This window comes from Macrotis lagotis, chromosome 1 (assembly GCF_037893015.1).
Source record: "Macrotis lagotis isolate mMagLag1 chromosome 1, bilby.v1.9.chrom.fasta, whole genome shotgun sequence".
NCBI classification, from domain to species: domain Eukaryota; kingdom Metazoa; phylum Chordata; class Mammalia; order Peramelemorphia; family Peramelidae; genus Macrotis; species Macrotis lagotis.
Genome location: NC_133658.1, coordinates 545,604,996 through 545,617,695, shown reverse-complemented (window position 1 = coordinate 545,617,695; position 12,700 = coordinate 545,604,996). Strand labels below are relative to the sequence as shown.

The following is a 12,700-nucleotide window of genomic DNA, read 5'->3' as shown; positions in this document are numbered from 1 at the left end:
GCACCCGAGCCCAAATCTGGCCCTAGACAACCAATAATCACCCAGCTGTGTGACCCTGGGCAAACCACCCCAACCTCACTGCCCTGTAAAAACCAAAAAAATAAAATAAAATGGTGATGATGATGATGATAATAGTAGGGGTGGCCAGGTGGTGCAGCGGACAGAGCACCGGCCCTGGAGTCAGGAGTACCCAGGTCCAAATCTGGCTTCAGACACCCAACACTCACCCAGCTGTGCAGCCCCAGGCAAGCCACCCAGCCCCATCCACCCCACAAATCCCCCCCAAAAAATAACAAAAATAAAAATAATAAAATGTGTTTCAGTCTGTTCTAATGCCACCAGCTCTGTCACAGGTGTATTGCATTCTTTAGGATAAGTCCATCACAAAAGCTACTTCCATACTTTTCCACTGTTACCATTGCTGATCACAATTCCCTCCATTTGAACTTCCTCACTACCATACACTATATTTTCTCTCTCCTTTCACTCTGTTTCTCTTCTTAAATGTGCTGTAGGGTAGCTGAATGGCGCAGCAGACTAATCACTGGCCTTGGGGCCAAGAGGCCCCAAGCCCACATACCACCCCTGTGGCCCAGCAACCACCCGGCCCCGTGGTCCCAGACAGGCCATCCAATCCCAGCCCCTTGCAAGAAGTAAAAAAGAAAATGTTTTATCTGAACACTCTCTCCCTCTCCTCTGTCACTCACACCCCCTCCCATTCCCCGTTCTTCTTCTTCTCCTTATTCTAGATGTCTATACCCCATTGAGTTGTATATGCTGTTTCCTCTCTGATGAAAGCGAAGGTTTCCTCATTCCCCCTCACCTTCCCCCCTTCCATATCATTGCAATGACTCATTGTAATAAAAAATCTTATTCTATGAAATATTTTGGCCTATTCTACCTCTTCTTTCTCTTACTCCTTTTATATTTCCCTTTTAGCTCTTGACTCCATTTTTACAATATATTATATCTTCAAACTCAACTCTCTCCTGTGTTTCATCCATAAAGTTCCTTCTACTTGCTCTGTTAACTGAGAAGGTTCATATGAGTATTATCAGTATCATTTTTCTATGCCGGAATACATGTAGTTCATCATCATTAAGTCCCTCATGTTTTCCCCTTCTCCAATCTCTATGCTTCACCTGAGTCCTGTATTTGAAGATCAAACCTTCTGTTCAGCTCTGGCCATTCCAAAAGGAACATTTGAAATTCCCCTGGTTCACTGAAAATCCATCTTCCCTGGAAGAGGATATTCAATTTTGCTGGGTAGTTGCATTCCGAGCTCTTTTGTCTTCCTGAATATTACATTCTAAGCCTTACGAGCCTTTAATGTAGTTGCTGATAAGTCCTGTGTGATCCTGACTGCAGCTCTATGATATTTGAATTGTGTCCTTCTGGCTGTTTTTAATATTTTCTCTTTGACTTGGGAGTTCTGGAACTTGGCTGTAATATTCCTGGGGGTTGTTTTTATTTTTTTGGATCTCTTTCCTGGAGAGATTGGTGGATTCTCTCAATTTCTATTTTGCCCTCTGCTTCTAGGATATCTGGGCAATTTTCCTGTAGGAATTCTATTAAAATGATGTCAAGGCTCTTTTCCTGATCATGACTTGCAGGTATCCTATTTTTTAAATTATCTTTCCTGAATCTGTTTTCCATATCAGTTTTTTTCAATGAGATGTTTCACATTTTCTTCTAGTTTTTCATTCTTTTGGTTTTGAAGTATCATGTCCTGACTTCTCATAAAGTCAGCAGCTTCCTTGAGCTCCATTCTAGATCTGAAGGATTTGTTTTCCTCAGAGTTTTCTTATCTCTTTTTCCATCTGGCCAATTCTGCTTTTTAAAGCATTCTTTTCCTCAATAACTTTTTGGACTGTTTTATCCATTTGGCCCAAGCTAGTTTTTAACATGCTATTTTTCTTCAGTATTTTTTTGGTTCCCCTTGACTAAGCTGCTGACTTCATTTTCATGTTTTTCTTGCATCTCTCTCATTTCTTTTCCCAATTTTTCTTCTATCTCCCTCACTTGATTTTCAAAGTCTTTTTTGTGCTCTGTCATAGCCTGATCCCAATTTCCATCTTTCTTGGAGTCTTTAGATGCAGGAACTTGGATTTCCTCATCTTCTGACTGAATATTTTGGTCCTTCTTGGGATCATAGACAAAGTATTTCTCAATGGTGTTCCTCATTTTTCTCTGTTTACTCATTTCCCCAGTCTGTGTTTGGTCTTGGGGTACTTCCTGAGCTTTTGAGTATTATTGGGATCCCCCGCCCCCAAAGGATTTCAGTGTTTGGAGGTCTGTCCTCCCTCCTGGTCTGTGAATTACCACAAGTGCACCCCTCTGCCATGGAGCTTAGATGGGGGGTCCCTGCTGTTCTATGGGTGGTCTAGACTGCAATCAGGATCTGAATGTGGTCAGAGCCCCAGAGACAGAGGACAGAGGACAGACTGGGGAAGTCTCTCTACTCCCCTACCTAGACTGAGTACTCAAGGCTGAGTTGCCTGGGGGCTTCTGCTTCCTGGATCTGGGCTGCCTCTGCCAGGCTGCTTGCTGAGTGCCCTGAGGTCTGGGCTTCAGCACTTGCTCTGCCAGAGGGCCCCCTGGTGATCTTCCAAGTTGTGCCCGGTGCTCCCCAGGGTGTTGGTCAGGAAACTCCCCACGCTGCCATGAGCTGTGGCTCCCAGCACCTTGGGGCTGCCTCCGGGAGGCTGAAGTTCCTTCACTCTGGAGGTCACCCCTCTAACCCTGTGGAGCCGAGCCTTTCCGCTATTTTCCAGGTTACCTTGGGCTGAAGAACTGCCTCACTGGATTTTTCTGTGGGTTCTGTCTCTCCAAAATTTAGAGTCCTTAGTTTATAAGTTTTGAGAGAGAGCACCTAAGAGACTCTTCTCCTGTCACCATCTTGGCTCCGCCCTCTCATTCATTCTTAAACAAATCTCTACTAGAACCATATCCTCTCAACATCCTTTTACCTCTTTCCCCTTCTCATCCAAACTCCTAGAAAAAAATTCTACATCCACTGCCTTTCATCCTTAATTGCTGTTGATTACTATCTAATTATTTTGGGGCTTTTTGCAAGGCACTGGGGTTAAGTAACTTGCTCAAGGTCACACAGTTAGGTAATTAAGTGTCTGAGGCCTGTTTTGAACTGAGCTCTCTTCTCAGAATGTTTTTAAGTGCATAAAATAAAATATAAAACAGAAAGGACCAACAGAGGAAACAATTGTATTGAAATAAAGTTATCAGTGCTTCTATTATTTTAAAGAAATATGGTTAAGAACCCTTGTTCAAGGATTAAATATAAATTCAGGAACTTTATTTTTATTAAATATTTTATTTCTAAATATTTTTATTTCTACCTATCATTTTTTTAAGGTTTTGAATTTTACAATCTCCCCTCCCATATACACACACAAAAGGCAGTCTTTACATCGTTTCCATGATATACATTAATCAAAATTGAATGTGTTGAGAGAAAAATCATATCCTTGAGGAAAAAATAAAATATTAGAGATAGCAAAATTATGTAGTACAAAGACAACTTTTTTTTTTAAATTGGAGGTGGTAGTTTTTGATCTTTGTTTAAACTCCACAGTTTTTTCTCTGGATACAGATGGCATTCTTCATTGAAGATACCCTGATTTTTGCACTGATGGAAGTCCATTAAGGTTGATCATCACCCCCCTGTTGCTGTTAGAGTGTACAATGTTCTGCTCATCTCATTCAGCATCCGTTCATGCAGGTCTTTCCAGGCTTCTTCAAAATCCCGTCCCTCTTAGTTGCTAGTAGAACAATAGTGTTCCATAACATACATATACCACAATTTGTTCAGCCGCTCCCCAATTGATATTCCCTTGATTTCCAATTCTTTGCTACTATAAACAGAACTGCTATGAATATTTTTGTACAAGTGTTTAAATTTGGGGAGTTTAAAGGAATCACTACCTGGTCCTAACCTGCCTTTTCAGTATCCTTTATTTTGGATTACTCCATTAGTCATACTTAACTTGACTTCTTATCCTCCAGCCTTCCTCCTGGTACAGCTGTATTTCTCACTTTCTGGAACCATGACCTATTATCAAATCAGTTATGAGCCATGCGCATTTACATGCAATCTCTTCTCCTTTGCCTCTGCTCAATCAGTGTTCTTACTGGGCTGCCACTCCCTTTGAATCTGGTCTCTCCAAGTAGAATACATATTTCTTGAGGGCAAAAACTGCCTGAGTTTCTGTTAATATCTTCCGGGCTTAGTAGAATAAATGTTTATTCATTCATAATGGTTATTATATCTCTCTTTTCCAACTTTACATTTTCTGCTCTAAGGTGAGCTCCCCTTAGTTCAAAATATCCTTTTCACGTCTATCTCATAGAATCCTTCAGTTCTTTCCAGATACACATCAAATACCACCATCTACAGGAAGACTTGTGATACCCTTCAAAGGCATACTTGCTCTACCTAATTTAGCTTTTTGTACTTGTACTGTATTTTCTATGTATCCTGAGGTATGTAATCCTCAAGAAAGCATGATTTATTTTATATTTATTTATTGTTTATTTTATATTCCAAGACTAGCTCAAAGTCTGGCATTTAAAATATTTATTACTAAAATTATTAAAATTAAAATACTTATTTCTGTTGATTGACAGGATGTTGTAGAGGTTAGAATTAACAGGATTAGTAACCCAACTGACTGGGGTAAAGAAAGAGCTAAAAAAGACTTGATTATTAATCAGAATGTAGGAAATTTGGGAGAATGGACAGATTTTGATTTTCCTAATGGGAATGAATGCATTTTTTTTTAATCTCTAACATTAAGATAAAAAATGACAAGCTGGTGGAATTGGAGAGATTGATATAGGGTTGTAGATAAGGATATGGTTAGCATAAAAGAAAGAATATAATTAGAAAAGGGGGGGGTTGAGAATTGCTGTTTTATTCTTTTGCCACCCCCCCCTGATTTAAAGAACCTTGTGGAGAAAAATTGAAAGCAGGTGAGAATAACTGAATCTAATTTAAGTAAAATTGAAACTTCCAGGTAGTTTTTGTTATTAACCCCAATTCAAGCACATTATTATGTTTTAGGTAAACTTTCCCCCTCTTCCTTTGATATATCATAAACTTTAGCCATTTTAATCATCCATATTGAAACCAAAGTGTAGACAACTAAAGTATAAAATTTCCATCTACATAAACGAATTGGTACCTAGCTTTTTTTTAAAACCTCATTTATATTTAAAGACTGAGGGAACATTGAAAATTTACTTAAGGAAAATGGGAACACCTCCTGTTTTCTTTGTAATTTTTATTTAATCATCTAGCTCAATATTTAGAAGCTAAACAAAATAAAAACTTACAGTCATTGGAAACTGAATTTACAGTTTTTGTGGTTTGTCTCATTCTTTTGCATAAGCCCATATCATATATCCAACATCTCATTAGAAAATGCTATAAAGTTTTTTTTAAAGGATACGTGGAGAAATACGTTTTAGATAATAAACTACTTGAAGATAAGAATTGCCTTTATTCCTCTTTGTATCACATGAACCACCTATCAAAGTTCCTGAAACTTCATTACTTCTTGCCGTCTCATTGCTAAAGATAATTATTTCCATTTGTGCAGCTTCTCTTGTAGGCTATGATTCTTGGCATCCTTTCCATTTGTCCACTTTCTTTTTTGGTCTTTTAACAATCCATAGGTACTAATTTAGTGTTCCAGCTATTCATTGGCTAGTTATTTCTTATTCTTAGATGATGAATAATTTACCTTTTCCAATCATATATTTCCTGGGTTATAACCCTTTCATATTTTTTTATGACTCTTGTCCAAACAGCATATAGTGTTCCATAGGTAGCCTATTGATTTAAATTATTCATTTATATATATTTTATATATATACATATATATGTGTGTGTGCATATATATATATATATATATATATATATATTAGGAGATATTTCCCTCTTATTGTGAGTTGGAGTGCAATTTCCCAAATGTAAAATAATTTTCCCTTATTCACAAACCGCCCCTAGAGGAATCATTTTAACAAAATATTGGAAAGATGAGATATTGCCAAATCCCTGGAGTATCTTGTACCATGCAAAGGAACGTGAATTTTACTCAAAAAAAGAATTACTGATGTGTTTTGAACTGAAAAGTGCCATGCCCAGTCTCCCATGTATTGGGATTAGCCAGATTTTGGGATAGGGTGGTGATTTATGGGAGTTCAGAAGATTCAGTGCTTTGGCATATTCAGGTAGATAATAGTGAGGACCTTTACCAAGCAATAGAGAAATAGTAGAAATAGTTGAAAAGAGAATGATAGAGATGATGTAGGAATAATCAATCCTGCAATAGTGCCAACTTGCCTGTGACATCTTGTATCATTTAAATCAACCATTCTTGGGGCGGCTAGGTGGCGCAGTGGATAGAGCACTGGCCCTGGAGTCAGGAAGTATCTGGGTTCAAATCCAGGCTCAGACACTTAATAATTACCTAGCTGTGTGGCCTTGGGCAAGCCACTTAACCCTATTTGCCTTACAAAAAACCTAAAAATAAAATCAACCATTCTTTTAGTTTATGCTAGGCAATGGGGTTATGTGGCTTGCCCAAGGCCACACAGCTAGGTAATTATTAAGTGTCTGAGTCTGGATTTGAACCCAGATACTTCCTGACTCCAGGGCCAGTGCTCTATCCATTGCGCCACCTAGCTGCCCTAAATCAACCAGTCTTTAAAGGGATTAGCACTATTTTTTTTTATTGGAACAGAGTTCGGGTATGCTGTGCCATTTATTTACAAGTTCGGTTCATGGGAAAATAGTGTTGGAAAACAGGTTGGTTTTTTTTTTATGGAAAGAGGGCCCTCACTTGGATTTTGGAAAGTCTGATTTCTGTGCCATTTTGAGCCCTATTAAATAAGGATTAACTACTGTTTTAGAACTTTATGAATGAATTTTTCAATTTGTTTTGGTATCATAAATTGATACTGAACACTTGAAGCACCCAGAAATTATATTTTTGACTAAAGTAATCTATCTTCAATAGCAAAGTGAAAAATTAATAATTTAATTATTACGCCCATACTTATATTAAATTTAGTACAGTGCAAGAAACAGACTTCCACTTTTAAATAGTATTTACTTATGGTTTCTGTTGTTTTGATTGCGGTCATACTTCTATAAACTTTTATTTACACAGCATGCTGCAAAACTTGATTTTCCCCCCTCTTATCTCAAACTATAGTTGGAATTCATAGTCTCATGGGAGGTATTAAAGGTCAGCTGCCTCATCCTTTTCAGATCAGAAAACTGAAGAGAAGTCACATAAATCATGAATAGCAGAGTTTAGATTTAATTCCATTTAGCACACTGCAGTACTAGCAATTCACATATGAAATAGAAGTGGGAATTTGAAATGTATTAAATGTAGAAAGCTTAAATTGGACCCTGATTAAATATAATTTTCTCATTAAAATAGCTATAAATATACAGCTTGTACCAACTAGGGAGATATTCATCTGCTGAATAAATAGGTGAATTAATGTATTGTAAGATGACAATTCATGGAAAGATTTTCAATCCTCTTTGGTAGGATTAGAAGATATAAAAGACAACAGTCTGTAAAACTTTTTTCTGACTACCCATAGGAATGCAACCTAAAGTGTCTTACATCTTCCAACTGGTCACCTCTTGCCAAGAAAAATTAAATATAATACTTACTAAATGGTTTTTTGCAGTGTTTCACTAGCTTGGTTGAAATAGTAGTTTTGGGCTTTTTTAGCTGGAATCTAGAAAGCCTCTTTTGTTCACCTGGTTTTTTGTTTGTCTTTTGGAAGTTCTGTCTGTCACACTGGAAGTGTCTGCATCTCCTTTATTGGAGATATTCTAGCATAGAATAAAGGAACAAATGTATTTTCAAATGGTCTCATTGACTGTAGTTTGATTGATGAAAGGTTCTCTAATCTCTTGATAGTCTAACCAGGCTAAAGTTTTTTTTAATTATTGTTTTTCTTTTAATAGTACTTTTTATCAAGTATTAATGCATTTAATAAGTAATGTCTTGATTCTGTCAGTATATAATTGAACAAGCCATATAACCCTTCCAGGCTTCTGAATACTTTTCTGTTTCTGAAATAATAGCATTTTATTTCTAGATTGATTTTATTATGATTACTTTTTCATATTTTGAACTAATTTGGAGATTTTTAAAATTTTGCTCATTGATATGTGAATACTTAAGGGGTAGGTTAGGGCATAGAACCATTATCTTATTTTTATTTTCCCCCTATTCTTGCTTCCCTCCTCCCACAGAAGGCTGTCTGTTAGTCTTTTACATTGTTTCCATGGAATACATCTACAGGTCTTTTAAAACCTTATTATTAGTTACTTTGAATCTGAGTCTGCTTCTCCGGTTCCTTTTCAGAGCCCTCTTGATAGAGCCCAAGCAGCAAAGAACAAAGGTAATAAGTATTTTAAAGCTGGAAAATATGAGCAAGCCATTCAGTGCTATACAGAGGCCATCAGTTTATGCCCTACGGAGAAAAAAGCTGACCTTTCTACTTTTTATCAAAACAGAGCTGCTGCATTTGAACAATTGGTATGTCCTAGATGTTTTCTATTAATTTATGCTATTGTATCAATCTGCTAAACTGTAATTTCAATTTACTGCTATCCTTTGAGAGTTATTTCCAGTTTAATATATTTACAGTAGGTTTTGGGGGGGGTTGTTGTTGATGATGTTGTCACTTGATGGAATCAAGATTGGCACTTTGTCAAGTTTATTGCTTTAGGATGATGTTTTTGCTTTAAATTTCAGCAAAAGTGGAAAGAGGTGGCACAAGATTGTACAAAAGCTGTTGAGCTTAATCCCAGATATGTGAAAGCTCTCTTTAGACGTGCAAAAGCACATGAGAAACTAGACAATAAAAAAGAGTGTTTAGAAGGTGAGTGCATTTTTTTATATTAAAATACTGTAGAGTTTTTAGTAGTAGTCTTGTCCTCTAATTTGATAGTTGAGACCCAGCATGTAGGGATTTGATCATACTGGTTAGAGTACTTCAGAAAGAAATACATAAGATTTTATTGTTCCCTGTTTAACTAAATGATATAATTAATTGGCTTGTGAGTGCTCAATTGTAAATGGCCACACATTAAAGTTCACATTGCTGTTTTAAATTTTCTTTTCATTGTGAAGTTAATGCTTGTACTTCAGTTGTCATGAAGGTTTAATGCTCCCTATTTTTCTCTCTGTTCCAAGATGTCACAGCAGTTTGTATTTTAGAAGGCTTCCAGAACCAACAAAGCATGCTCTTAGCTGATAAGGTTCTTAAACTTCTTGGGAAAGAAAAAGCTAAAGAGAAATACAAGGTAAACAACTATTTTTATTCTGAGATTATTCAGTGCACATTTGGAAGTACAAACTCAGTTCTGCATCTTAAATTTGGGATGTGCTGCCAGGAATATAAATCTTACATTGGAATTAGTTTTGAACTGTGTAGCTGCTTTGAGGTTTGTTAACCTTGGAAGTTTGAGGCTTTCTGTGGTTTTGATGTTCCCTGCTTTATAACTAAATTGATTCTAAGGTTTGAAGCATGAAAGTTTTTAAGAAACATGTTTTATAGATTTTTTTTTATAGGTTGCAGTTAGGCAACTGTGAATGGTATGAAGTAATTAGAGCTCAGCACGAAGTTTAAATCTTGCTGCAGAATTTTATTAGCTAAATAAGTACTAACTTACCCTGACAGTCTTTTAACCTCCCTGTGCCTCAGTTTCCTTATCTTTAAAATGAGAGTAATAGTACCTGCATTCCAGGGTTTTGAGAATCAAGTGAATTAATATACTTTACTAATCTTAAAGCACTTTCATTTATTGCAAACTATTTTCATTCTTGGCTTCTCCACAACTTGTTCTATTTTTTAAAATTTCCCTTACCCACATATATAAGGGAAGTTAAGTTAGATGGCCTAGTGGATGGAGTACCTGGGCAGGAATTAGAAAAACATGAATTCAAATTTGACATCAATCAATTTAACTAGCTGTATGAACCTGGATGTGTCACTTAACTGTTTGCCTCCATTTTCTGCTCTGTAAAAAGACCTCTGGAAGGAAATGGAAAACCACTCCAGTCACAGAGTTAGACAAGACTTACACAACATCCACATCTGTGGATTGCTAGGGATGCACTGAGTGAAAAAAATCATGGAATAATTTTTTTTGTTTTAATTTTATCTTTGTTTTTAAAGAATATTAAACTTTTAAAAATCTGAAAATTTCATGCTACTTGAAAATTCGGATAAATTCTTGGACTAAATTGTGTCATATACATTGAATTTTTTTGTGTGTTCATAGGCAAGGCAATGTCCAAGGACACACAACTTGGTAATAAGTGTCTGAGTTCAGATTTGAACTCAGGTGCTCCTGATTCCAGGGTTGGTGCTCTATCCACTGAGCCACATAACTGCCCCTGCTCATAGATATTCCACTGGAGAAACCTGTCAACACAACTTAACTTCCTATAGAACATTAGGCATTTAGCACCAGTGCCTTTTTTAGACTTCATTAGAATTTCAAGGAGAGGGAGAAACAGGTAGCTTGTCTTGAACTTTTTAATGGTCTCATTACTCAACTCAGTTTAATTGCCTTATTTGGTGGCATTTTGAAAAATTTTTTAAATTACTTTTATCATTACATATTACATATAAAAACAGTTGTATCATTTTTAAATTTTGAGTTCCACATACTCTTCCTTCTTCCTGTCCCCCCTTTGAGATGTTAAGCAAGTTGGTGTGTGTGTGTGTGTATGTGTATTAAGCTATGTGAAAAATTTGTCATTTTGTTAAAGAAAACAAGAAACCAACTTAACACTCCCAAAAGAAAAATCCCCCCCCACCAAAAAAAATAAAGTGAAAAATAGTGTGCATTCTGATCATCAGTTCATTCTCTGGAGGTGGGATAGTACTTTTCATGGAGAATCTTTTGGAATTGTTATGACAATTTTTTATCCTTGTTTACCTCAATATTTGCAGCCAACTCTCTGCAGTCTTTGATTCTCCTGACTTCCTTTTCAATTTCCTTTACCTGGATTATTATGTCCAGCCCTTAATTGTGGGGGGATCCACTGGAGTTGATTGTTAAATTTTCAATGTGAGCATTTACACCTTGTAAGTCAACAAATTTAGTGTTTGATTATTGTTTTGATCATCAAGACTTAAAATGATGGACAAAATGATAGTAATACAGAATAAAGAATGACTTGCATTTTTTTTGAAAGCCCATCCCAACTTGTATCTCAACCATTTCTGTGTTCTAAGCTCTCTTCTTTTTCTTTTTTTTTTTCCATGGGTGATATAGCTCTTCTAGACATGACATAATTATCTCTGTATATGACTCTTATATCTCAAGTCCTGGTAACTCTCCTGAGTGTGCCATTTACCATTGTAGGCTCACAACCTCCTTGGATTTTGGTCTAAACCCTCCGTCTTTCCTTTTCACTTCATTAAGGACACCACTTTCTATTGAAGTTACCACAATTCTCCTTGTTTGAGATGCTTAATTTGGGGGCCTGAAATTTGAAAAAAAATGTTTTACATAAAGTTATTCATCATGAAATTCAAAAGCTCATAGCTCTCAGATATCTTTTGGATAAGTTGTGTATATGTACACATGTTTGAAATCAGCCATTTTTTCATCTGCAATTCTTCTTGCCTCCTGCTGAACCATCTTTGTGGACACAGGAATTCCACTTGTCCTTTGTTTTTCAATCCATTTCTTCAATTACTTCTCTAACTCAGGCCATTTTGCTGACTTGCCTTTCACGGCCTTCCTCTGCCCAGGAATTCAGAGGGTTTTCTTCCCATAGCCAGTCTCGGAATGTTTGCTCAGTTGCAAAAGGACCACACTGATGTTCAGCAGCATTATTTCCATTGACTTTTGCAAACTTTGAACTTGAATTCAGCCCTTTACAAAAATTTTTCTGAGCCATTTCTGGGCAGAATGTGGCAAAAGTAACCTAATATACTGGTAATAAATGTGAAACGATGAACACAAAACCAAGTGCAAAAAAAGCAGGAAAGTAAATCTACAACTAAGATGTTCCCAGTTTTTAGACCCCCAATTTGTTTTTAAGATTTTCCAAGACAATGGGGTTAAGTAGCTTGCTCAAGGCCACACAGGTAATTATTAAGTGTCTGAGGTCATGTTTGAACCCAGGTACTCCTGACTCCAAGGCCGGTGCTCTATTCATTACGCCACCCAGCCACCCCTTAGACCCCAAATTTTACAGAAAAGGGATGCGTCTTATACATGGGGAAATATAGTAACCACCTCTAGTTTGTCCTCAACTTGTCAACCTCATATTGTGATTGTTTATCTATAGCAACTCTGCCTTTTAACAGACAGTCCTGTATCCTGAAGGACAGAAGTGGTTATTTCAGCCACTTAGAATCCTTGCTTTCTGCCCTCCCTCCTGCTCCTCCCATCCAACTCTTTCAGTTACTCTGTATTTACTTTGAATATCCTTTGTATGTGTGTCCATGTGTTTGCTCATCCAAATAGAATGTATCACTTTTGTCAGTATCATCTTGTTCGTAGTGTGTAGTACCTGGCCCATTGACCAGGCATTCGTAAGATTTAATAAGAACCACAACTGACATTGATGTGGAACTTTTTTTTTTAACAATTCTGTTTTATATCAGTGTGATCCTTACA

At 36.7% G+C, this 12,700-nt stretch overlaps 1 protein-coding gene across 1 annotated transcript in view; it reads left to right on the top strand.

Annotated features, from left to right (window-relative positions):
• Positions 1-12,700, top strand: part of TOMM70 (translocase of outer mitochondrial membrane 70) — a 38,347-nt gene that overhangs the window by 8,543 nt on the left and 17,104 nt on the right. Inside the window, exons 2-4 of the mRNA XM_074214323.1 lie at positions 8,418-8,591; positions 8,811-8,937; positions 9,252-9,361. Of these exons, the coding sequence (XP_074070424.1) occupies positions 8,418-8,591; positions 8,811-8,937; positions 9,252-9,361 (411 nt within the window). The remainder of the gene's footprint in view (positions 1-8,417; positions 8,592-8,810; positions 8,938-9,251; positions 9,362-12,700) is intronic.